This window comes from Leptonychotes weddellii, chromosome 5 (assembly GCF_054177405.1).
Source record: "Leptonychotes weddellii isolate Sample4059 chromosome 5, ASM5417740v2, whole genome shotgun sequence".
NCBI classification, from domain to species: domain Eukaryota; kingdom Metazoa; phylum Chordata; class Mammalia; order Carnivora; family Phocidae; genus Leptonychotes; species Leptonychotes weddellii.
Window position 1 is genome coordinate 154,623,996 of NC_138373.1, and position 24,633 is coordinate 154,648,628.

Here is a 24,633-nt window from a genome sequence, read left to right on the forward strand (position 1 = left end):
GCATTGGGGGGAACCTCTCTGCTTACAAACTGCCTACTGTGTGGAGGACCGTGCCAGCCCCGGGGCTGGAAGACCCACACTCGGCAAGCCACGCCTGGTTTCTCAGAGGGCTTGCCGAGGGCCACCCAGCTGGGACATGACAGCCAGGGGCCCCAACCCTGCTCTAGCCCCGCCCACCTCAGCTCCCAGGCTGGGAGTGCTATCTTCCCAGATGCTGAGCCACGGCCAGACCCCCAGAGCCCGAGCAAATCCCTGGGTTGGGGCCCTGAGCTGGCCAGTGCCTGCCGCGTGACAGACACAGCGCCCCTCGATGACAAGGTGGCTCTGCTTCTTAAGGCCACGAGCAAGATGACGAGGCAGGCAGTCCCAAAGGTGGGGGCGGGTTCTACTGATTTTAAGCTCCCACCGTGTTTCACAGATGAGGGAAGTGAGGCTGGCAGCTGGTGAGGAGCCCAAAGACCAGTCACCAGGTCCTGGGCTAGACGCCACCAGGGAGCTTGTCTCGGCCCTCCTGGTCTGCAAGGACAGATGCCCTGGATCATCACAGGCCACCATCCTGGGATCACATGGACCCTTTGCCATAAAGAAGCTCACTCACTTTTAAAATTTCCTGGTGATTCTCCGAGGCGTAGAGCCGTCCATCGCGAACGATATCTTCTATCAACTGCTGGTAGTCCTCTGTGAAACCCACCAGCACGGAAGGAAGGAAGGTGAAGGTGCCAGACCCTGTCTGCTTCCCCCTCACCTTCAGCCTCTGCCTTCCCCTGCTCCACATTCAGACTTCAGACCTTGGCCAGAGGCAGTTCTGCCTCCAAACCTCTGTATCCTCCACCCAAATTGACCTCGAGTTTTGGCCAGCTAGGAACTCCTAGTCAACCCTCAAAACCCTGCTTGGGCAGTACGTCACGCTGAAGGCCACAGACACCACTCATGGCTCCCTCGTCTGCACCACCCCCCACCCCGTACGTGTTCGTTGCCTCTGGGTCTGCAGGGCCGGACACGGTGCGGCCACACTGACCGTCATAGGTCACGTAGGGCACTTGGAATCCTTTGCCGCTGTTGCCTTCATTGGATTTGAACTGGATCCAGAGCTTCCGGGAGCGGGAGGTGAAGGCGATGGGCCTCTCGTAGGTCTGGCAGGTCTCATATGTGGTGATAGATGCGGGTGATGCTGGGGACAGAGCAGGGGGGCTGAGCGGCTGGCTGACCCACATCCCTGCACCTGGCCCCTGTCCTTCCTCAGGCCGCGTGCTTTCCCCACCTGGTCTGCCACCCAGCTCCCACGCCCAGTCCCCCAAACAGTCCAGCTCTAGTCTCTGCCTGTGCTCCCTCTGCCCCAAATGCCAGTCCCCACCTTCAACCCCAGTTCCTACTCATCCTGCAGAGCAGGTTTCTGTGTCTCCTCCTCCAGGAAGCCTCCCCGACTGCTCCGTCCTCGCACTACCATGTTCCTGCCCTGCCCTGGTGAACCCTTTGTCGCTGCCCCTCTGTTGGGTTGTCACTGTCTTTCTGCACCAACTGCTCCTCTAGGATAGGGCTCATGCCCACACTCAGCGCAAGTCAGGCCTGGGGTGGGGGGCCCCATTTGGGAAGTCCCCTCTCCCTATGAGCAGATGAACAAGGGTGAGCGTGCTGACCCTGGGGTGCGTGGGGCTGTCCAAAGGGTGCCCCACCTCCTCACTGCTCCCTGGGGAGCCTTCCTGAGATGCCCTGGAGGTGGGAGAAGCTGACCCCCTAGAGCTCAACCCTGTGGGCAGACAGTGGAAGGGAGGATGTTGGGGACTAGGGAGGCTGGTGACAGAGGAGGCGGGGAAGATGGTCCCGGGCTGGGCTCTGACCGGCTGTGGCATCCTGGGCAGGCTCCCTGCCCTTTCTGGCCTCAGACTTCCTGGCTTATCAGCGACACGAGTGGGCGACGCTCGCATATGGTAACAAAGAACAAGGGGAACAGAGTGGACAGAAACTCCCTCAATCACTCTCTCTGCTTAGTCTCTGTTCCTCATACACATTCCAGACCCAAGTGGGCAGGAGTGTTCTGTGTCTGCCTGCGTCTGCCTCCTTCTTCCCTGACGTTCCAACTTGGGGTGTGCTCCCTGGGGGCACTGTGACCTGACAGCAGCCGTGAGGGGTCCTGGTCTGCGCACATGCTATTAGGGACTCAACCTGGTTCCTGGGGGGCTCAGGGGCTTCCCCACCTTTCTCGATGCTGTGGCCATCTGGGCACACACTTGTCCTCACCCACTACTGAGGGCCGGCCCACTGCTCTTGGCCCCTTGACAGGGGTGATGGGCCAGGAGGCTGGAACTCCCAGAGGGGAAGGGACGGGCTGTCTGACCCTGAGGCATCTTGTGTGTGTGCCCCCGAGCCTCAGAGGCAGCAGGAGGTGGGCGGAGCAGCGGTCGCTCCTGGGGCCTCACCCTCGGTGGCATGGCAGGACAGGCAGGACCCCTGGGATGAGACTAGCCTGTGGTCAGTGTGGAGACCAGACCGGCCCGGCCCTGGCTCCCACGCTCAGGGTGCACCCCCCACTCGCCACACCCTGGCACGGAGCCCTTTGGGTCAGACAGAGGTGGGCTGCGAACCCGCCCCACGGGTGACCCTGGGCGGCCCCTCTGCTGCCCCGCCTCGACCCGTGCATACCGCTCTTCCTCATGACCAGGACGTCGCCGCACTCATCCTCAACGGGCAGGAAGATCTCGGGGACCACGATGAGGATCCTGCGCTTGGGGGGCGGTGAGATGTGCCACACGCACTCAGCGTTGGCCGGATAGTCGCCGGGGTAGTTGGGGGACTCGATGTAGCCTGTGTAGTCGCCGAGCTCGCCGCCGCAGTGCTGGTCTGTGGGCACCGGGGCCCCCCGGGCCTGTTCAGGCCGGCTGCACGGGGGACGTGGAGGGCGGGCCCTCGACGGCCCCGCGGCCCGCCTCCACCCAGGGTCCCCCTGAGCCAGCTCGGCCCGGGGCCGCTCTTCTCCCAGGGTCGTCTTCCTGGGGCAGGCCCACCCGGTGTCAGCTCCCCTGCCAGCCCTGCTCCTGCAGGTGGCCCACATAAAAGCCCAGTGAACCCCCACCCCCTCTTTCCCTCCACGCACTCCACTCTCAGTGTCCGCCAGGTGCCTGGTGTGGTCGCCCTCCCCACCGAGCAGGAAGGCTGGGGGACAAGCAGGCAGCACAGTGAGGAAAAAGAGACCTGCTTCCCTTTCTTTCCTTTTGTAGCTAAGCTGCGTAATCCTCAAGAGGCCAAATGCGACATCTTTATGAGCTAAATGCTCCTAGCCTCACCCTTACACCTTAGGTCTGCAAAGAGAACTGAACAGAAATACTAAATATACAGAATTTTCTTATACCGTTTCATTTATAAAACACTTCACACAGGGGCACCTGGGTGGCTCAGTTGGTTAAGCGACTGCCTTCGGCTCAGGTCATGATCCTGGAGTCCCGGGATCGAGTCCCACATCGGGCTCCCCGTTCAGCAGGGCGTCTGCTTCTCCCTCTGACCCTCCCCCTCTCATGCTCTCTCTCTCTCTCATTCTCTCTCTCAAATACATAAATAAAATCTTTAAAAAAAAAAATAAAACACTTCACATCAAAATTTCTGGGAAACATTTCATGTTTACCTTACCTTCCAGAAGCTTCCCTCCTATTTGCTTTCTCCACTTTTATTCATGAGGACGTTTAAAACCCTGTCTCTGTGGAGCCCCACCACTGTGCCTGCTCTTCTGTCCCCAGAGGCCACGAGCCCCAGGGGACGCCCCGGGGAAGTGGGCAGCTCCCACCTCTAGGATTAAGTCCCCTTCATGGCCCTTTGGGCTGTCCTAGACATGACCAGCAGCCCAGGAAAGGGGTAACTGGCTAGAAATTGATTTGGGGAAGGGTACAATACCAGAAAATCTGTCCCAGAGGACTCCGAAAAATGAATTAAAAATAGCCAAAGTCTGTTATGCCCAAATGACTTGCTAAGTGACGGCCTGGGCTATCTATTTCCCAAATCGTCTTATGCTGCCCGCATTTCTTTTGGCTAAACTGAGCTTCTCACAGACAGGAGGAGGCCTCCGGTCTTCCTCTGGCACCTCCACACCCGTCCACACCTGGCGCTTGCTTCCTTGTCCCCTGGGCTGGTTTGCGTCCACTTGGCAGCCCAGCCACGCGTGCCTTCCGAGGCAGCACGGCCGGGCCCTCAGCCGCTGCCCCGCAGGCCCCCCGGCGCGGCCTGGCTTTGCCCTCCACAGACCTGGGGCCTCGAGCAGGGCCCGCCGAGCACAGGGGTGCGGGCATCACCCTGAGCAGACGTGTGGATGTGCTAGACCGGGCGGGGTCCCCGGGGTCCTGCGGACACCACGTGGGGTGCGGGCTCACCCCGCCCCAGCAGCCCAGCCCCCTGGCCGCGGGGAGAGCTGCACCTACTTTTGCAGTGTGTGACGTTGGTGGAGCCATCGAAGTCCGTGCTGGTGTTGCCCGGGCAGGTGATGCAGTGGTTCTGGCCAAACTCGGGCTGGTAGGTGCCCACCGGGCAGCGGATACACCGGTGTGTCCTGGTATTGTAGTGGTGCCCCGGGGAACAGTGCACTGTGGGCCGCGGTGGGGGGGGCAGGTGGGAAAGGGCAGGGGCATCCTCCCTGGCGCCTCCCTGCCCTCGAGGTCTGTCTTGGAGCCAAGGTCAAGGCCCTTCTTTACCACCCAGTGGCCTCCCATCACCCGCACCCAGTCCTGGCCTCGTCCACAGCGGTGTGGAGCGTGGTGGGCCGCTGGGAGCTGGGCAGTGAGCTCCGCAGACCAAGGCCCGCCCCCGAGGTGCGTGTGTTCGGGGGCAATAAATGGGGCATGAGATGTTTAAGGCCAGGCATGGGCTGCTCAAGGGGCGCAGGGATCTTGGGTGGAGGCTTGAGCAGTGTGGAGCTGGCTGGGAGGCCATCTGGGCGGAGGGAGCGGCCGAGCTGGGCCCGGAGTGGGCTGCGCATGCCGGGTGTGGCCAGAGGGGAGGCCACAGGCCACGGGAACGGGCTCCTGGGGCCAGGGGGTCATGCTAGGCTTTGCGCTGAGGGAGGAGGGCATCTGGAGCCACTGCATGGTCCTGTCTCATGCTCTGGGGAGGGGGCGGGTGGGGGGGACAGGTAGCAGTGGCCTGGCTCGGGGGGCAGGAGTGGGGCGCTGAGAGCTCATCGCTCAGAGCTGCTGGCTGGGGCTGTGGACAGACTGGATGTGAGGTCAGAGAGAGAGCACTCGGGGGCACTCCAAGGTCTCCTTGGGCACCTGGCAGGACAGAGCTGGTGTGAGCCGGGGCGGGGGGCACTTTGCGGCAAAGATGAGGGGCTCTGGCCACGTGGAGTGACAGGTGGGTTGCTAGATATGACCGGGGCTGTCCACTGGCAGGAGGGTGTAGCATCTTGCTCAGGACAGAGGTGGGGTTGGGGACAGAAAGTGGGGTCACTGGATGCTCTTTCTTTCCAGGTTCCAGAGTGAGTGCCCAGGCCGGGGACCCCAGCACTACCAGATGAGGGGTGGGTGGGTGAGACTGAGTGGGGCCTGGGGCCACGGGGCTGTGGGAGATGCCAGCTGGGAACCGATTTGGCTCCAGCCTTGATGGGAGCAATGATGGGGGGCCGTGGGGTGAGAGTCTGACCAGTGGGGTTTGGGAGAGGGTGAGGGGAGAGGAAGGGGAGTCCAGACACTCTTTCTATAAGTTTCATAGTAAGGAGGAGAAATCCTGGCAGGAACTGGAGGGCAGATGGAGTTTTCTCTTCTAAAAGGGAGGATTCTGTCTGTTCCCAAGAATATCAGGGTCAGCGGGTGGGAAGAGGCCCTTGGCAGGGCAGGAGGCAGGCTCCTCAGGGGGGATTCGGTGACCATGGAGGGGAAGGTGCGGCTAGATAGCAGGACCCCCACGGCCCTGAAGGGAGGGTCTCCAGGTAAGGTGAGACGTCTGACCTCGCCCCACTGCCCCTGCCACCCCTTCATTTCTTCACCCCCTCATCCCCCCAAAACTTTCCTGTGAGTCAGGCTCAAAGCTCCCGTCTGTAACCACTGTGCCTGCCTGGCTCTCCCATCTAAGACCCTCGGGTGGGCTTGTGTGGAACCCCGCTGTCCCTGTCCTGGCGTGTGGCACGGTGCTGGTCACCATGTCCACTGTCGGCAGCTCCGGGGTGCCCCTCTGCCCTTGGAGATCTGCCACACAGGAAATGAGAGGTGTTGAGGGAAAACGTCCCTGCACAGCCCTGCAGACTCACCTTTGGCCTCGCAGTCTTGGAAGGAGACTGTGCCCTCCTGCTTGGTGAGCAGCCCCCCTCCGCAGGGGAAGCACCCTGTGCGCCCAGGCTCAGGCTGGTATGTGCCCACTGGGCAGGCCTGGCAGGGCCTGAAGCCATCCGGGGAGAAGAAGCCTGGGGAACACTGGCCTGGAAGTCAGAGGTCATGGCTCAGGCTGGTGGAGGGGGGCGGGGCGCCTTGGTCCAGACCCTGCTCTCAACCCTCACCTGCCCTGGGGAAGGGCACCACGGCTGGGGGTGGTGCTGGGGGGGAGGGGGGACTTGGGGGGAAGGGGCCTGGGCTGCACAAGGCCCACCCCCCGTCCAGATGCTGCCAACGGCTCATGCCCTAGGGGGCCTTGGCCAGGTGTGGCTTCACCTCTCCCACTAGCAAGAAGGGCTATGGGTTGAAGAGCAAGGGGCTTTGCTGTTGAGCTGGGAAGTGTGGACTCCGCTTGTGGAGGGGAGAGGTCGAAGGGGCTCCCCCCGGGGGGCAGGCCACACTGTGCCTTCCACATGAGGAAGTGGGGTCCAGGCTGACCGGCCTTGTCTCTCTGCAGGGCTGGGCCAGGGCAGAGGGAGGGGAGTCTGTGAGGTCCTTGAGGGCCTGGCTGGGAAAAAGGGAGGGGACAGCACACCCAGCATTAAGTTGGGATGCAGAGGGTGCTTTGGCATTGAGTGAGGGGTGGGCTGAGGGCCCTCTCGGCCCAGACCCTGAATTCTCTGCTCCCACCAGTGGCTGCTCTCTGCTCAGTCACCAGCCCCACTAAGGGCAGAGACCACACTCTTGGAGGGCACAGCCAGCTAGCCTGCAGGGACTCAGGGCTGGGCTCTGATCTCTTCTGTACCCCAGAGAAGGCTGGCTGGTGGTCTCCACTGCCGTGAGGATCCTACCTACCCACCCTCGCAGGCACCCTTTCCCACCCATTGTCCTGGGTGGTCCCATGAGGGCCGGAGAAGGGAGGCTGATGGGTGGGGGTGTGAGCCTGTATCACAGGTGTGGTTAAGTGAGGTAGGGAATGGAAAAGCTCTTTGCAAACCAAGTTGTGCTTGGTAAACTGAAAAAGGGCTTTCCCAAACCATCTATAGGGCAAACTGTAAAGTTCTTCATGTAGGGAACAGTTCTTGCCGAGTATATGGGACCCTCCATAAAGCCTTTCGGTGATGATGCGGGGCTCCATACCACGTAACACGTTTGGTCAACCGTAAAGCACTAGGTACCTCCGTTATAGACAGTGAGTTACCCGTAAATGACCAAGTGTTTATAAACTGTAAAGTCCTTTCCAAACTGCATGCTGCTGTTCGCAGGTGCACTAGGCACAGCCCAGTGCTTGCTGACACACAGATCCTCCGGGGCACCAGAGCGCAGCAGCCTGAAGTCATGCCAGCTCTGCACACATGCAGAGAGCTTTACAGAGTATCACCAGGGACCGGGCCTTTGCTTTGGGGACCTCAGTAGAGACAGGAGGTGCCCCCGGGCCCTCCCCCCACCGCAACCCCCAGCCCCGCCCTCCAGGGGGGACCTGCACTCGCCTCCACATTCGGATACGTTGCGGGCACCAGCCAGGCCGAGCCCGTCGCTGCTGGGGCATGGCATGCAGCTGAGTTGGCCGTCCCCGTCCTGGTAGGACCCCGGCGCGCATGGCACACACTGGCCAGGCTCTCCGCTGAAGTAGGTGCCAGGCCCGCAGGCCACTGCAGAGGCAAAGTGGAGAGATTGCCGGTGGCAGGGGTGGGGAGTGGTGCCCAGGTGGTCTGTCTCCTGGTACCTCAAACCCAGGCTCCGTCCTCCCAGATAGAGCACATCCCTCGTCCCTGTGGCTCAAAGGAGAGCTGGGGGTAGGAACAAGACACCAGCCATCTGTGAAGAGCCCGGAGGCCTGACCCTGGTCTCCTGCCCCGTGCTGGTCACTCCTGCTCAGCCCTTAGTTCTCTCTCTGCTCTGCATCCTGCCCTCGGCCTGCGTACCAACCGTTTCCTGGCCGTCCTATAGGTATTTTGTCCAAACCCAGCTCTCCTACCCTCCCCTTTCCTTCCCCATGGGGTGGAGTGGCCATCTGGGGACATGGGGGTGGTGCAGAGGGCGGGGGGGGGGGAGTGACAGAGGTGGGGGCAGGGAGGCCTGGTGGCTGAGGGTTGTCCAGAGCTGGTGTGGTCGGCTGCATAGAGCAAACTGAGGAGTAAGAAGACTGACCGAGGAAATGAGGAGAGAGGGAGCCGCATGTTCCTCTGGAGAACAAATTTAGAAACATGGAAAGAGGGGAGGTTAGAAAGAACCCTGAGCTATTGAATTGGAGGGATTGGTGTGAACGCATGGTTTTCAATCAAAACACACACACACGCACACACACACCTCTATGTACCCATTTATACCTATGGAAATATATATATACACCCATGTATGATATACACCCATACTTTCTAGGTCTGTCCAATGAGAGAGCCTGGAAGCAAGGACACCCCAGTAGCAATGAGGACCCCAGCTTTGGCTTCTGCATATCTTCCTCCTCTAGGGGTCCAGGGGTTCCTGACTGATTGCGAAGGCTGGGGCAGGGAAAGTACAGGTTTGGTGCCCGAGAATCCTCAGTGAGTGATGGGGGCGTGGGGTGTGTCCAAAGGACAGGGGAACTTTACTGGCTACACTGGGGATGATCTGAGCACTGAACTAAGTAATCCTAGGCTTGGATGACAACCCAGTGAAGAACAGAGGAGTCTCAGTCCACACGGACATGTGGATGCACAGAGGCATCCGTAAGCGAGGGGGAAGGGAAAGCTTCCTGACAGGAGAATGCTAACTAATACACACGGACCAGGGCTGGCAGGAATAGAGGATACCGGCCCGCAACCATGGGAGATGTGTCTGCTTTGGTGGGAGTTGTCCCTGAGTGCTGCTGGGGGGGGAGGATGTCTGATGGGGAGCAGGATGTTGGTATAAACTCAGAATTACATCCCCAGCAAATCCTCCTCAATTGCAGAAGGAAAAGGGAGGTGGAGGAACCAGGGGTGGCCTGGGTCAGTGTCCTGTGCCTCCTGACGGGGGCGCTGAAGAGCAGGCGGCCAGCGCGGTTTCCTGCTGAGACCGTCACGGAAACATGGGATGCAGCCCCATGAGGGTCATCCTACAGCAGGAGGACAGGAGAGGCAGGGAAAGAGCGAGGGACTGCTCCACACTGAAGGAAGGAGAGACAGGACACTGAACGTGCAGGACAGGGACGCTGCGGGAAGAGTGGGGGAACTGGGATGGACCGCGTGGGCTGGACGTGCTCGAGGCAGCGCACGGGGGCGCCTGGATGAAGAAACCATGGAAGTTCCTTGTTCTGCCTGGCCATATTTCCGAATGTTTTAAATGATTTCAGAATAAGCTATTGAAAATAGAAGAAGGGGGAGCCTGGGTGGCTCAAAGTGTCTGCCTTCCGCTCAGGTCGTGATCCCGGGGTCCCGGGATCGAGTCCTGCATCGGGCTCCTTGCTCAGTGGGGAGCCTGCTTCTCCCTCTGCCCCTCCCCCTCCTCGTGTGTGCTCTCTCTCTCAAATAAATAAAATCTTTTGAAAAAAGAAAAGAATGACATCACGAAGGCCCCTGCCCTCCTGCCATGCTCACTCCATTGCTCGAGCCAGAGTCCTCCCTTCCCCCTACGCCCCTAAGTCCCACCTCTTCTCAGGGGATCCCCAGTTTATCTCTCTGGCCCAGCCTATGCTTTGTGCCCCAGATTTGTGACTCCAACCACCCTAACCGTTCAGCGTCTGCACAGGGATGACTCACGTGCATCTGAGATAGTGAGTACAGACAGAACACTCCGTCTCCACCAGCTGCGTCGTCCCCAGGTTCCCCAGATCAGAAAATGATGCCACCTCTGCCCCGTGGCCCTTGGGGGCTGCCCTCGAAGCCTCCTTCCTCCCAGCCGCCCCTCCAAAGTGCTCTCTCAATCTGTCTCGTTCCTTCTTGTCCTGCTGCCAGCCCCCCACTCCCCGTTCAAGGCTCCACCGACTCCCGCTTGGCCTCCCTTCCCTGGTCCTCGCTCGCGGAAGCCTTCCCCTGATGAGAGAGCAGTAAGGTTGCTCCTCTGCTTGGAACCTTCCTGTGGTTTCCACGGCACCAGAGTAGCACCTGCGCCCACGAGGCCCGCAAGGCGGCTGCCTCCCCTGGCCTGTGGGTGTGCTTACTTGCTCACTGGCTGCCTTCTCTCCCCGGGAAACGTGAAGCCCAGCAGAACAAGGGCCCTGTCCATTCTCCTGCAGCTGTGTCTAGACCCAACCCCTCTCAACAGGCCAGCTCCTGGGGCTCTGGTCAAGTCCCCTGCCTCCCGGGCCTGGACCCTGGCTGGCTGCCCTGCCCGAGCTCCTGCCGTGGGCCCGGCCTCGCCTGCTTCCCGGCAGCCTGTGCTGCAGGCCTGGGTGGCCCTCAGCCTCGCGTGCATCTTCGCTCGGCTCCTCCTCTGCCCTCAGCTCCCACGCTCCCTCTGCTGGGAGGCCCTCTCTAGCCACACAGACTAATCCCCGTGCCCCTCCTGCCTCTCCGCTGTGGCCGTGCTGGCCTGCGCTCTCCCTGTCCCACCCGTCCTCGGGATTGTGGTGAGGGTCGTGCGTGCAAATGTTTGCCCAGCAAATGCTTTGCCCAGAGCCTGGCACCAGGGGAGTGCTCTTCAAATGCCAGCCATAACGATGAGCACGGGACTGCTTCTCTCTGGCAGGCTTCTGTCTCGCTGTCCCCTCCCAGTGTGTCTGCTGACCCAGGCCCCCCGTGGAAGGAAGGGCAGAGGTTTGCCGAGTGGGCATCCCAGTGGCCACGGGCAGGGACGCACCGCATTTCCCGTCCTGTAACACCTGGCCTGTGACGCACGCCCCCTGGCCCTCCAGGGCCTTGGCCGGCCACTGGGCCATCGCGTACTCTGTGCCTGCGACCTGGATGGAGAAGTGCTGCCGGCCGATGGACTTCCGCAGAGTCTTGATGGCGGCCTGCAGGCTCTGCTCGGCGCGCTTCCGCATGCAGTCCGCCTCACAGGTGTCTGCAGGGGCAGGAGGGACGGTGACTCGCAACCCCCTGGGAGTGGCCTCTTCCCCGAGCCTCCCCCTCCGCCGGGCCTCGGCCCCCAGCATGTTCGCGCAGCAGCCGGGGGCCGAGGCACCACTGTGGCGTCCATCTGACAGATGAGGAGAATGAGGGTCCAAGAGGTATGACCTGCTCAAGGCCACACCGCAGATCGGAGGAGAAACCGGGCCTCCGCCACAGCGGAGTGCATCACCTCCCCAGGACACAGCTCACGCACAGGCACTCCTCCCTGCCACTCAACACCCCCAAGGCTGCCACTATTCCCAGGACAATGCCCAGCTCTCTGGCCTTGGATCCAAGGCCCCTTGTGGTGGGGCCCCTGCCTGCCTTGCCAGGCCTCACCCCCAGCCCTCCGACACCCACTGTGAACTCTGCTTTCTAGCCACCCTGTCCTGCTCACTGCCTCCTGAGCACATCCCATTCCCTCTGATCTCTACTCCCTTCCCTCTGCCTGAATGCCATTCCCTGCCACCTCCTCCAACCTCCTCCACTTGGTGAACTTTGATTTTAAGTCCTGATTCAAATCAGTCTTCTGGGAAGACTTCCTGGGCCCCTCTCTTGGGGAGACTCTCAGCTCCGGGTCCTGTTTGCTCTCACGCCCCCACCACCCAGGGTTTCCCTCAGCACCGGGTGGTTTGTATGTGGGTCTGTGTCCCCATGGCTGGGAGTGCTGCCAGGACGAGGACCTTGGGTCTGGTCCCCTTTCCAAAAGTGCCTGGAGCTGGGCACACACAGCACGTATCTGCTGACAGATCTCAACTCCCCTGTCACAACTCAGCACTCATTTACGGCCAAGAGGAAAGCACTGATGAAACTCAAGCCAGCATTATAGGCCCCTTCTGGCACCTGAGAAAGATAGGCCCTTGGCTCAGTTGTTCCGGAAACTCCATAGGCATGAGCCCTTCCAGGCCCCAGCGAGGGCATGAAGGGTGGAGAGAGGCCGTGTGGCCGTCACTGTGGGCCCCTGAGCCCCGGGCCTCCTCTTCCATCCCGGGCTACCCAGCGCCTACCCTCCCCGGCGCCCCCACTGCCTGGCTGGTCTCTACCTCAGTAGCCGTAGCTCAGGTGGTCGCCCAGCTTCACGCCCTGCACACCCCTGCCGGCCCTCCCCGGCTCCTGTCCTCCCTGAGGCCTTCCGCGGCCTCTCGCACCTGACGCCTCTTCCATCTTTGTCTCCACCTCGAACTCCGCTGTGATGTGGGTCACCTCCTTGGATGGGGACTTTTTGCCACGGCGCCTCTTCTTGGAGGAGTCACATTTGAGGGTCACAAAGGTCAGATGGCAGTTTTCTGGACAAAGAAGGGACGGCCATGGCAAAGGTGGCAGAGGGCAGGAAGCAGGGTCCCACAGAGCCCTGCGCACAGGTTACCATCAGCAAGGCTCCTGCTTTGCCTAATAGTCTGTGGTGCAGAAGGGGAAACTGAGGCTGGAGGCCAGGCTGGCTCGAGGCCTCCTGAGGGGTTTGTGGCCGAGCCAGGCCCTGCACCAGCCCTCCGAGTCCATCACACTGCTGCATGCGGAGGCCCTCACACACATTTCCTTAGCGACGCCCCCGGGCAGCTCGGCTCCGTGGGGCTCGGCCCAGGTTAGGTCTGCTTGAGGGCGGTGCTCTGTTAGCTTTGGGGAGGAATCCTCAGGTGTTGAGGAATCGTCGTGGAAACAGAGCTGGGAAGCGCGTCTCCTGGGCCCTTCTCAGCGAGCTTTCCGCGTGCTGCCCTCCAGCCTGGAACGCCCTTCTTGGCCTCCCTCATTCAAGAATGAGCCACTGAGGGAGCCCCGGGAGGCGTTCTGGACACAGTCAGGCTGCACACACGGCACCTGCCCCGGGGGAGCTCATCTAACCCCGGGTGAGGCAGGGACGATGGGCCCCAGATTTCCCACTCCAGTGCTGGCCTTCTTCCCAAGGGACACCACCACCGTCTACAGGGCTCTAGGCCTGGCTCCTGGGGCTCCGGGACCATGATGGTGAGGACGAAGAGAGGCCCCCGCCCTTGGAAACCCAGCCCCGCTGGACCCTGGGCTCCCAGCTCTCAGGTGCGGGGACCCCCCCCACCCCTTGTGTGGGTTGGCACCATGGCAGCCCACTCACCCAGCAGCAGCTGCCTCAGGGCCTCCTTTGCTGGCTCCCGGCTGTGGGGCCGGAGGTGGCACTTGGCGTCTCGGATCTTGAAGCGGGCCTTCTGCCTGACGGGGGCAGGCGCACCTGGGGAAAGCCCAGATCCCCCCAGGTGGCAGCCTCTCTCGTGGGCAGGGAGGCGGTGGGGCCGGGGGGCCACAGAGGGAGTGCCTGAGTGTGAGGGGGCGGCCAACAGGACCAATCCACTGGGGGCTGGGGCTGGGGGAACCCCACTGCCTCACTCCTCTCCCTGCACGGCCTGGAAAAGGTGGGAGCATGGATGGTGGGGCCACGCTCAAGCCGGGGGCCTCACGGTCGGGGGTCTTCTGTGGAGGAGGAACGGCAGGCCTCCCACCTCCTCCCCCACCGCCCAGTTCACGTGGCTCATGCTGTTAGGAAAGGCGGCAGAACAGAAGAGAGAGGGAAGCAAGGAAGGGAAGGGGCTTTGAAATAAGACACATGCCCTGAGCTGCTGATTCCTTCCAAGAGCAAATTCCAGCGGCTTGGATAAAGAACGACAATCACAGATAGTCAGCATCACATCCTGTATGCATTAAATGCACACAGATGTCCCCCCGGCATTGAATTCAACTTCCTGAATAGGAAAAGCGGCTGAAGACCCGCCTGCAGGCAGGGGAGTTGGCTGCGCTGTGGGTCCCGCAGGGCACAGGACTTCGGCGACCTCGTGGTCACAGCGGAGGTGACTCACTTCCCTGGAACGGAGTCTGAGACCCGAAGAGTCCTAGCAGGTCAGAGTCACTGCAGCACCGGAGTGTGGCCCAGAGGTCCCAGTCCTGCTGTCAGCTCGCCAGCACCTGGACCATGCTGGGCCGGCCCCCAGGCCAGGAAGCTCTTCCCCAGGTAGTGGCCCTCCCTCCCGTCCCAGGCTAGGGCTGGACGCAACGTCCAGGGGTCACCGGGCGCGGGCAGCACGGACAGGCCGGGGGCTACCTGAGCAGCTGGGCCCAGTGCTGGAGCTGGTGTTGTTATGCTTCGGCGGCATCTTGCCCTGGAGACCCGGGACCCCGCAGCTCAGGCTGTAGCTGTTTTCCGAGTCTGCAGAGAGGCCAGGGGTGAGATGGAGGCCTCAGAAGGGCTGCTGTGGGTAAGCAGCTGGGACGGAACGGGCCCACTGCACTTGTGGAGAGGGATGCTGTGGCCCGTAGGGAACCAGACAGGGAGCCAGGATCTCTCAGTGATCAGGGCCAGGGGCCCTCATTCCTAGATTGGGCTCTTTCCTGGAGAACAGCAGGGAGCAGGGGCTGGACCCCAGGGAAGGAAGCCCCCCACCCCACTCCCTCATCCCTTCCCGGGGACGGCCTCAGGTTACCTGGCACGAAGAGTGAGTGGGCTGGGCAGGAAAGGGAGCAGCTCTCCACGCCGCCCACCTTGCTGCAGGACAGCTGGGCCCAGGGGGAGGCCTTGGCCCGAGAAAGGCACTTGCCTGTCTCTGAGGAGGGGGAAGACATAAGAGAGGGCTGGAGGGAGACAGGGTGGAGGCTTCTGGAGGCCCCGCCCCTGAGCGTGGACCATCGGGGACTCCTGCCACATCCCCATCCCGTGGCCAGACCCTGGTGGGAAGGGGCTGGGAGATGGCGGCGTCCACATGTACTTGGATGTGTGGGGATGCCGGGCCCAGAGAGCTGGCTCGCTCCTCCCTCTGACCAGTCCAGGCTATCTGTGAGAAGCCTCACATCACAGGCCCAGACCAGAGGGTAGGGCTGGATTCTCCAGAGCAGGTGTCCATGCCCCTCTGGGTAAGGGAGCAGGTGGAAGTGACATGGGCTTCTTGGCAGTGACCGACTTCTAAGCATGTGAGGGTCACTGGGAGCCCCTCTCTGGGGCAGCTGCTGGACAAATCCATTAGGTGTCCGGAGATGTCCCAAACTAAGCTCTTCAGAGTTTTGTGGGTGTTTTTTATTTATGTATTTTTTATTTTATTTTAAAGATTTTATTTATTTATTTGTCAGAGAGAGAGAGAGAGAGTGCACAAGCAGGGAGAGCGGCAGGCAGAGGGAGAAGCAGGCTCCCTGCTCAGCAGGGAGCCTGATGCGGGACTTGATCCCAGGACCCTGGGATCGTGACCTGAGCCGAAGGCAGACACTTAATCGACTGAGCCACTCAGGTGTCCCTCTCAGGCATTTTTTAATCTTTTGATTAAAAGGACTGACAGGCCTATAGCCACGGTAAACTCAGAACTGGTTTTATCCCCGTCTGGCTGGTCAGTGACAACTGGCTGAAATGGGCACGCCCCTGGAAGTGCCCCACAGAGGCTGTTGTCGATGGTCCAGTCGCTCGGGCGAGCAGGCTGAAGTAGGAGACTCAGCCAGAAAAATAAATGGAAGTGGGAAATGGCCAGTGTGGGTGATCTTCAACATGTGGCTCGACATTTTCAAGGAGTCTTAGTAAGTAAATAATCTAGAAATAAAAACAAACTCACGGCCCTCCAGATAAAACAGCTGGCCCCCAAGTAAATACAAGACTGAAAGTTCTCTGTTCCCAAAGAATCAGGAATCTTCAAGTAAAACCACCTGCAGATAATGCAGGATAGAAGGGCCATTGGAAGAACCAATGTTCCCGCTGGTTGAGAAGCAGAAGGACAATCATCTACAAACTTCCAAGGGAGACCTAAGCCCCCGATACTTCCTTGGACTTTCTCCAAATTCCTAAAGGGAATTATCAGTGATTACTGGTGGACAGCAACACTGCTTTCTGGTACCGATGGGGGCTGGGATGGTTGGGAGAGGCAACCATCCCAGACCAGAGTGTGGGGGCTCTCGCTGGGGGCTCTCACTGGGACCCTGAGGACGCAAAGCACTGACAGCCCCTTCCCCAGACCATTTCTCAGGCTTATGTTTGCCTCGAGCAGCTTCGAGGGATGAGGGAACATCTCCTCCTAGATAAGGAGCAGCCTGGCTCTGTTCACCATAAAAGTGGTGAGTTTCCCAGGCTGGGTGTCCCTCGGCTGTGATGCAAGTTCTCCATCTGTATGGCATCGAGGGGGCAGATGGGGCTTGGGGGTGGGGCAGGGGAACCCACACAAATGTGCTCTTTATGCTGGTTGCTGTGCTGAGTACTGAAGTCCTTCGCCTCTGGCCCCAGGGTTCCAGGACGTCCGGGGCACCCGGGAAACAGCAGCAGGCTGGCTTACGAGCTGCATGTAGGCAAAATCTCTGACCCCACCATATACACCCATTGATTCCATCACCGCCGAACACCAAAGCCCAGAGAAAAGTTTAAAGTCACCTAAGAAGCAAGAGGGAAGGCAAATTGGCGATAAGTGAAAAAAAAAAAATTCTGTTTGCCTTAAAGTAAGAATGCCTGGTTGTGGGGAATATGAATGAAGATAGTAAGAGGTGGCTCTGGACGCAGACACGAAGTTGCAGAAGGCTGGGAGGCCATGACCTTGATTTGCTCTGGTTTACTTAAAGCACTGAGGCAGTGGACACTCTAACAAGCCTTGGTCCTTTCCCAAGTTCCAACCTGTAACTGCTCCTTGGGAGCTGTTATCAGAAGACAACCCTCCGTTCCGTGGGTCAAAGCCCCTACCCATGCCGTGGGGCAGAATCTCCTCTGCAAATGGAACTGCCAGCTAAAATATGTCTCCAAATAAATACACCTAAAATATATCTGTGAGGTTATTTTTAGAAGTCCCAGAAAATTCTCCTACGCATGATTCAATTTATAGCTGATAGGAGCCTTCATATACATATTACGTATGATTCAAAAACAGGATCCCTGGGGCAAAGCTTCCACATCAGCAGAACAAATGGAACAGAGCCCAGGAAGAGTCCAGACTGCCGTAAATTTTTTTTTTTTTGGTACGAACATGCAAAGATAGGCCATGCTCTCAGGATACAAGCTCAGCAACACAGCAAACATCCATGACCAAGGCTTGACCTCCCTGCCTCAGGGCAACGCCTTGGCTAACGTGTTGGAGCATCTTCAGATCTCGTCCTAGAATCCCCTTTAATCTGAGGGTACCACATGCAGGATGACCCCCACTGAGAACTGAAAACACCCAGTATTTTCTCTGCTTGTCATTGAACGAATTATGGTATTTGGCTCCTTTATCTTTCTCATATTACCGCCGAGCATCTCCTATCTCTTCCTGACGGAGAAATTCGTCTCTGTGTGTCTGTACTTCAGACGTGCTCATATCCAAAACAGATCTTTTGGACATTCCATACCAAGTCCTGACTCAGTACTGTTGGTTGATGGCACGTATCTTAATAACGAAGAGACTTTAAAAATTCATATGGAAACTCAAAGTAAGTTCAAGAATAGCCAGATCAATCTTGAACACAAAAAACCAAGTTGGAAGACTCTCATTTCATGATTTAAAAACTTACTATAAAGCTACATTAATCAAGACAGTGGGATACGGGCATCAAGACAAATGGATCAATGGAAAAGAAAGCCCAGAAATAAACCCACACATTTATGGCCAATTGATTTCAAGAAGATGGCAGGATAATTCACCGGGGAAAAAGAATGGTCTTTTCGGGGCGCCTGGGTGGCTCATTTGTTAAGCATCTGCCTTTGGCTCAGGTCACGATCCCAGGGTCCTGGGATTGAGCCCCACATCGGGCTCCCTGCTCAGTGGGAAGCCTGCTTCTCCCTCTCCTGCTCCCTCTGCTTGTGTTTCCTCTCTCACTGTGTCTCTCTCTGTCAAATAAATAAATAAAATCTTAAAAAAAAAAAAAAAGAATGGTCTTTTCAACAAATGGCACTGTGACAATGGGCTTTCCACAGGCAAAAGAATGAAGGTGGACCCCTGTCTCACACCATATACAAATTAAGTATAAGAGCTAAAGCTATAAAGTTCTTAGAAGAAAACAGCTGTAAATCTTTGGGACCCTGTATTAGGCAGTGGTTTCTTAAAAATGACACCCAAACCACAAGCAGCCAAAGAAATAAAATAGATAAATTGGACTTTGTGAGAATTAAAAACCTTTAGGCTTCAAAAGATACCATCAAGAAAATGAAAAGACAGCTCACAGAATGGGGAAAATCCCTTGCAAATCACATATCTGGTAAGAAACTCGTATCTAGAGTATATGAAGAACTCTTATAACCGAATAATAAAGACAGATAATACAATTTGAAAAATGGGCAAAGGATCTGAATAGACATTTCTTGAAAGAACATCTACAAATACTCAATAAGCACATGGGAAGGTACTCAACACCTATTGGCCGTCAGGGAAATACAAATCAAAACCACAATGAGAAACCATTTCACCCCTCCCCCCTCAGGATGGCCATAATCAAAAAGTCAGGAAACAGCAAGGGTGGCTGAGGACGTGCTGAAATTGGAACCTCACACACTTCTGGTGGGACCTCAAATGGCGCAGCTTCTTTGGAAAACAGGCTAGCGGTTCCTCAAAAGTTAAACCCAGCGTAGGCGCATGACCCAGCAATTCCACCCCTGGGCATACACCCGAGGAAACTGAAAACATATGTTGACACAGCAGCGTTCTTCATGACATGCCCCAAACTGGAAACAACCCACATGTCCACCCACCGATGAGTGGATAAACAAGATGTGGGCTAAGCAGACAGCGGGATATAATTTGGCTGTCAAGAGGAATGAAGCAGTGACACGCACTATGACTTGGGTGAACCTTGAAAATATTACACTAAATGGAATAATAAGGCCCCATGTTATATGATTCCACTTATGCCAATTGTCCGGAACAGGCGAATCCACGGAGACAAGAGTAGATGGTGGTTGCCTAGGACTGGGGGTTGAGGGAAAATGAGGAATGACTGCTATGGGCATAGGGTTTCTTTCTGGGGTAATGAAACTGCTCTAAAATTCATTGTGGTTGTATAATTCTGTGATTATACTAAACAGCATTGAACTGCACGCTAAATGGGGGACTTGTATGGCATGGGAATTATATCTCAATGAAGCTGTTAATAAAAACAAAAAACAAAAGGAGGAGAGATGACACTAGGTTGGATTTACAAGAACTATCCAGGCTGGAGTAATGTCCTAAGGGACTCATGCTGGCTCTAGTGGCCGAACCTGGGGCCATCTCCAGGGCACGTGCCGTTGCTGAAGATCAAGGGTAGCTCTGTATACTGACAGCTGTGGTGTTCAACTTAGCGATGCTCTGGAAACAGAGGGGTTTACTGCCCGTAACTGAGACACAGAGGCCCACGGTCCGAGGGATGGAAGTCAGAGGCAATGCTTCCTGGGTCATCATGCTAAATGGGAAGCTCTGACCGTGATCCCCAAGGAAGGACTTCTGACAGACAGCACAGAGCCACAGGTCCATGGAAGAGGCGTGGGGATTCCATTGCAGACACACTGTGTTTGCCTTCCTACTCTGACAAGGAGCCAAGTGGAACAATCACGTTGCAAGCCCCCTGAGGATGGTATCCCAGTGAAACCAGGATGGCCCCCGGGACCCACCAGACCACCTCACTTGGGCATGTGCTCATGTTTCCTTTAAGACAGCTCATCCCAGGGGGGACAAACCGGCTGTGGTGGTAGACGAGAAGGTGAGAAACTCTCCCAGGCCAGCAGAGGAGATGAGCAGTTCAAGGCTCACCTGCAGTCAGCAGAATTCTGGGTAAAGAGTAAAAACCAGAACAAACCCTAAAGGACCCCTTGAGCATCTCCAAATGGATTTGACAGATTATAGTTGTGTGCTTATAATAGCATATTTACTTTCTGGATGAATTAAAGCAGTTGCTTGTTGAGAAAAATGGAGCATTCGTAGGAGCTAAAATATTACTAGATCCTGTGTTCCTTATTTGGGATAGTCCAACTTATTTATTTAGTAATACGCAGACACCTTTTACTGGGAGGGTTATTCATAAATCACTCAGAAGTTTCACTGTCTTTTTACTCCGTATCTTTTGGGAACACAGAAGTGGATTTTTCAGAACTTACTACGAAGTCACAACTTACAGATCTTGAACTGGGGTTCTCAAGAGAACCCCCAGAAGTGGTCAATGCACACAAACCAACGATTTCCCAAGATTCTCAGGACAGGCAGAAGATGATACATAGGGACGGCTCTCACCCATGGCCACTGGAATAAATTCGCCTTGATGTTTGCAACCACTGACTTGCATGTATGTGCTCCTTCGCAGACCTTTGTTCTTGGTTCTTCGGGTCATGCTCTCCCACCTTACACGTTTAAGATTATACGCCACGGATCTGCTCTATTATGCTTCCCTCACCAATAGTAACTGGCCTGGATCTAAGCCTTGCTAGCGATAGCCACCATCCTAATTCTTTAAATCAGTCCCCCAAACTATTGCTAGGGAAATCGGTATTGAAAGCTGGTATAAAGTACGTCAGACAAACCTTATTAATTACGACATTCTCTGTGGGCAATACATAGAAGAGGAGAATGCCCACATGCTGGGAAAGGTGGATTCAGCTATCTTGCCACGTAGCTGACTAGTTCTCACAGCGACACCCCAGACGATATCCCTACAGCTCCACTGAGGTGGATGCCATCTGTTACATGGGGTCTGGCTCCTCAATGCCCCCGGGGACCACAGCTGACGGTTCTGTGGGGGCTATCAGACTGTTCCAAGTACATGGCTCCCCCAACCCCTCAGTGAACGATGCCATCTGCAAGCCATCTGAGGACAGAATTCCCTTCTGAGGGACACAAATGACACCTGGTGAAGCAGACCGTGGAGGCTGTCAGTCCCATCCACAGGAACTGGGCAGCTCCAAGTGGTCATCAAAAATGTGCCCCTCGCCTTGGGCGCTGTAGTAAATGAGACAGCCCATGGCGTGGTGTGGAGGGCATGCCGAACCAGGCTGACTTCCTCGGGCAAGCACCAGGGTCACAGTGATAACTTGGACTTTCTTTTGACCAGTCAGGGGGGTCGTCACTGCCAGCCCTTCACTTTGGACCTGCTGTGGTCAGTCCTGGGAACTCTTGGGTCACGGGTCTGGAGGGCCTTCCAGAACCTTCTAAGAACACTTTCAGTTATGCTTGTTCGTCTCAGTCTTCCCAAGTCTAGTGTCCAGAATGCTAACTGCTTCTATGCAGTCACCACGGTCCTAGCAGGTGACTTAGGAGGAGTGGGATAAAGTCACACTGACTGACAATCAGACCTCCGCCAGTGACTCTTGGAGCAGGGTCGGTGGCCGTGAGGACCCACACAAGCCCCAGTGGCCGCTCCTGCAGCTCTGGCCGATAGGGTGCTGAGGATAAAAAGCGCTCCTTCCCCATATGCCTAGAGAAAGCCTGCTGGCCCGACAGCTTTGGTAACAAGTCAACACCAGACCTAGCACGACCCTCATCCATCAGCAGACATGCCTCTGAAAGCCAGCCCAACCATTATTTTCCAGGCTCGGAAAGTCAGCAAACTGGTGGCAGATTCATAGGCTGGAGTCAACCCATCCGGTCTTAGTTCCCAGCACAAGCCAGGCTCCTGGAATGCACACCATTTCATGCTTCCTCTCCAGCACAGCCCCAGACAGCCTCCTCCCTGCAACTCCGGACAAGATCAGCGGTTGGCTTTGCTCACCAGGACTGCCTGAACAACAGCTTTTTGATATCAGATGCTAAGTGATGGTATCCATTCTTCAATACTCTCACGCATTCATTCAACAAATATTTACTGAGTGCCTACACTTGCCAGGTTCTGTTCTAGGTGCTGGGGATATAGCAGTGAATGAAACAGGCAAAGGTATGTACTCCACTGTGTAGAGTATATATATATATCTAATGTATATTATATATATATAGCCATGGGAAGTACAATGGGAGAAAAGAAAACGAGAAGGTGGGGGGTAGTGGGTGGGGTGCAAGGAAGGCCTCCCAGAGTCGACAGTGACAGGGGCGAAGAGCCCTCCAGGCCAAGCGGGGAGCCCTGGCATGGCCATGTCAGTTGGGGGTGGGCAGCAACCTCGAGGTCACTGAGGCTAGCATGGGGTGGATGAGGGTGAGGGCAGAAGGCCATTAGGCCAAGGTTCAGTAGCCTTTGGGCCATTCTAAGAACTCTGGCTTTGCTTCCACATGAAGAGGAGTCGTGAGAGCTCTGAGCAGAGAGGAACACATTCTGAGTCAGATTCAAAAGGCCAGCTCTGGGGGTGCCTGGGTGGCTCAGTCGGTTAAACGTCTGACTCTTGATCTCAGCTCAGGTCTTGATCTCAGAGTCGTGAGTTCAAGCTCTGTGTTGGGCTCCACGCAGGCGTGGAGAAAAAAACAAGTTTAAAAAATAAAATCAAAGGCTGGCTCTGGCTGCCCTGGGGATGTTAGGGCATGGCAGGGCAAAGATCTAAGAGCCATTTCAGGGCCGTGGCCCCAGCATCCACAGCAAGCCTGGCATGTAGTGGGTGACCATGTGTTTGTAGAACCAATGAATGTGGGGGACTGTCCAGAACTTGGCCTGGAGCTGCCCCAAGTCTCCAGAGCCCACCAGCAGAGGACGCAGGAACGCTGCACTTGCTGGGAGGCCCCCTCCTCTTCCCGTGCTGGACCTTGTGGGGTCAGTGGCCTGGGCAGGTGGTGGGGCTGCGGAGACCCAGGGGCTCCCCTCCAGACTCTGATGCTGCTGCAGCCCGAGTAGCCACCTCTCCCCTCCCCCAGCTTCCTGGGCAGGACCAGGGGGAGATGGGGGCGTGGAAACCTCTGTGCCCTCTGAGCTTCTAGCTCCTCCTGAGCCCACAGCCCTAGCTGCACACACTGACCCCCAGATCTTCACCTCTGTGTCCCCCTCCCCCTGTAGGTCCATTTCTGTGCCTCTGGCTGGCACCCAGCATGCTCTCCCACCTACATCCCCTCTTCTTCTGCAAGTCCTCCTTCCCATCAGCCCCATCCCAGCAGCAGAGATTCCCTGCCGAGAACCCCCCTCCCAGGCGAGGTAGGCCCTGTGTTGTTCACCCCATGCTCACCCCACCCTGAGAGGTCACTGCCCTTCCCATCCAGGCACCTGGCAGAAGAGGGGGAAGCCAGCGCCCAGGCCCTTCTTCAGGGGTCCCAGCAGTGGCCCACCCCAGGGCACTCACCCACACAGTCCTTCCGGTTCCAGTGGAGCCGCCTCCCCGGGGGGCAGACGCATTCGTAGCTGCCCTTGGTGTTGACGCAGCCCTGGTCACAGCTCCCGTTGTTCATGCTGCACTCGTCCACATCTGGAAGCACAGGTGGGAGGAAGGGCATCAGGGCAGGAGGCTGGCTGGCAGGGCAGGGCCACCCAGGACCAGAGGGCCGAGAGTCCCCTGACCCTGCCGGCAGCCGGCCACGCATCAGATGCAGACAGGCAGCCGCACGCGTCACACACAGGAGTGCACACACACGAGGCTGATGGACACAGACACCGACCCCGACCCCTCCCCCAGGAACCCCAGCTGTTTGCCGACCTCCAGCAGCTGCACCCAGACCGGGGGGGGCGGGGGAGGGCAGAAGGTGGCACAAAATTCAAGTGCCAAGCAGGTCTCGTGAGGCAGGGGCTGTGAGGTCTCTCTTGCTGGGGCTTTGGACAGGCTGTTTCCCTCTGTGCAACGGGCCCCAGGATGAAAGAAGCCACTTCCAACCCTTCCTGCCCTGGCCACCAAGGAACCAGAGGGCCCGCTGGAGATGGGGAGGGGGCTGGGCCACACTCATGCTGGGGTGCCTGGCTCTGAGCATCTGGGCGGCCTGCAGTCAGGGAGCGGCAGGCCCAGGGGAGCCAGTGCCCAGGTTTTTGGAGGTCCCTCCAGAAGAATCTGTAGCCCACCCCAGGGGCCCCTTCCCCCCCAACACCAGTTGTGCCTGATCACTTCACGCCTGACCACATCCGACCTGCACAGCGGCCCAGCAGAGGGAGTGTGGTCTCAGGAAGTGAGGAGACCCTAGGACCTCGGGGCCATTCTTGGCTCCCCCACCTCCACCTGCCATGCCTGCACATCTCCAAGTCCCATCATCCGTAGCTGAATACTTCTAGAACCTTCCCTTCTCTGCACACCTCCCACCCTGCCCGAGCTCAGTGGCCCTGGCTCTCATGCCTGGAACCCTCTCCCTGCTGGTGCCCTGGGTTCCGCTCTCCTGAACACGTGGCAGCTAGAGTGATCTCATTACCTGAACATGCCCACGTCACACCCCTACTTAAACCCTCCAATAGTCTCTCATCGCAAGAGGAAGAAAACCCAAATCACCTGCAGGCCTCACAAAGCCCTGCTTCCTCCCTATCAGCATCGTGCACCACATTTTCCTTCCCTCACGGGGCTCTACCAGCTGCTTCTGGGTCCCTCTGTGCTACCTCAG

At 57.6% G+C, this 24,633-nt stretch overlaps 1 protein-coding gene across 2 annotated transcripts in view; it reads right to left on the bottom strand.

Moving 5' to 3' along the window:
• SCUBE1 (signal peptide, CUB domain and EGF like domain containing 1) overlaps positions 1-24,633 on the bottom strand; it is a 140,866-nt gene that overhangs the window by 6,004 nt on the left and 110,229 nt on the right. For both annotated transcript variants that reach the window (XM_081822583.1, XM_081822582.1), the window contains 12 exons: positions 23,400-23,522; positions 14,737-14,856; positions 14,358-14,462; positions 13,380-13,493; positions 12,442-12,579; positions 11,043-11,246; positions 7,775-7,936; positions 6,224-6,391; positions 4,404-4,565; positions 2,641-2,838; positions 1,019-1,171; positions 599-678 (listed from right to left, as the gene is read on the bottom strand). In XM_081822583.1, coding sequence (XP_081678709.1) covers positions 599-678; positions 1,019-1,171; positions 2,641-2,838; positions 4,404-4,565; positions 6,224-6,391; positions 7,775-7,936; positions 11,043-11,246; positions 12,442-12,579; positions 13,380-13,493; positions 14,358-14,462; positions 14,737-14,856; positions 23,400-23,522 — 1,727 coding nt within the window. The remainder of the gene's footprint in view (positions 1-598; positions 679-1,018; positions 1,172-2,640; positions 2,839-4,403; positions 4,566-6,223; positions 6,392-7,774; positions 7,937-11,042; positions 11,247-12,441; positions 12,580-13,379; positions 13,494-14,357; positions 14,463-14,736; positions 14,857-23,399; positions 23,523-24,633) is intronic.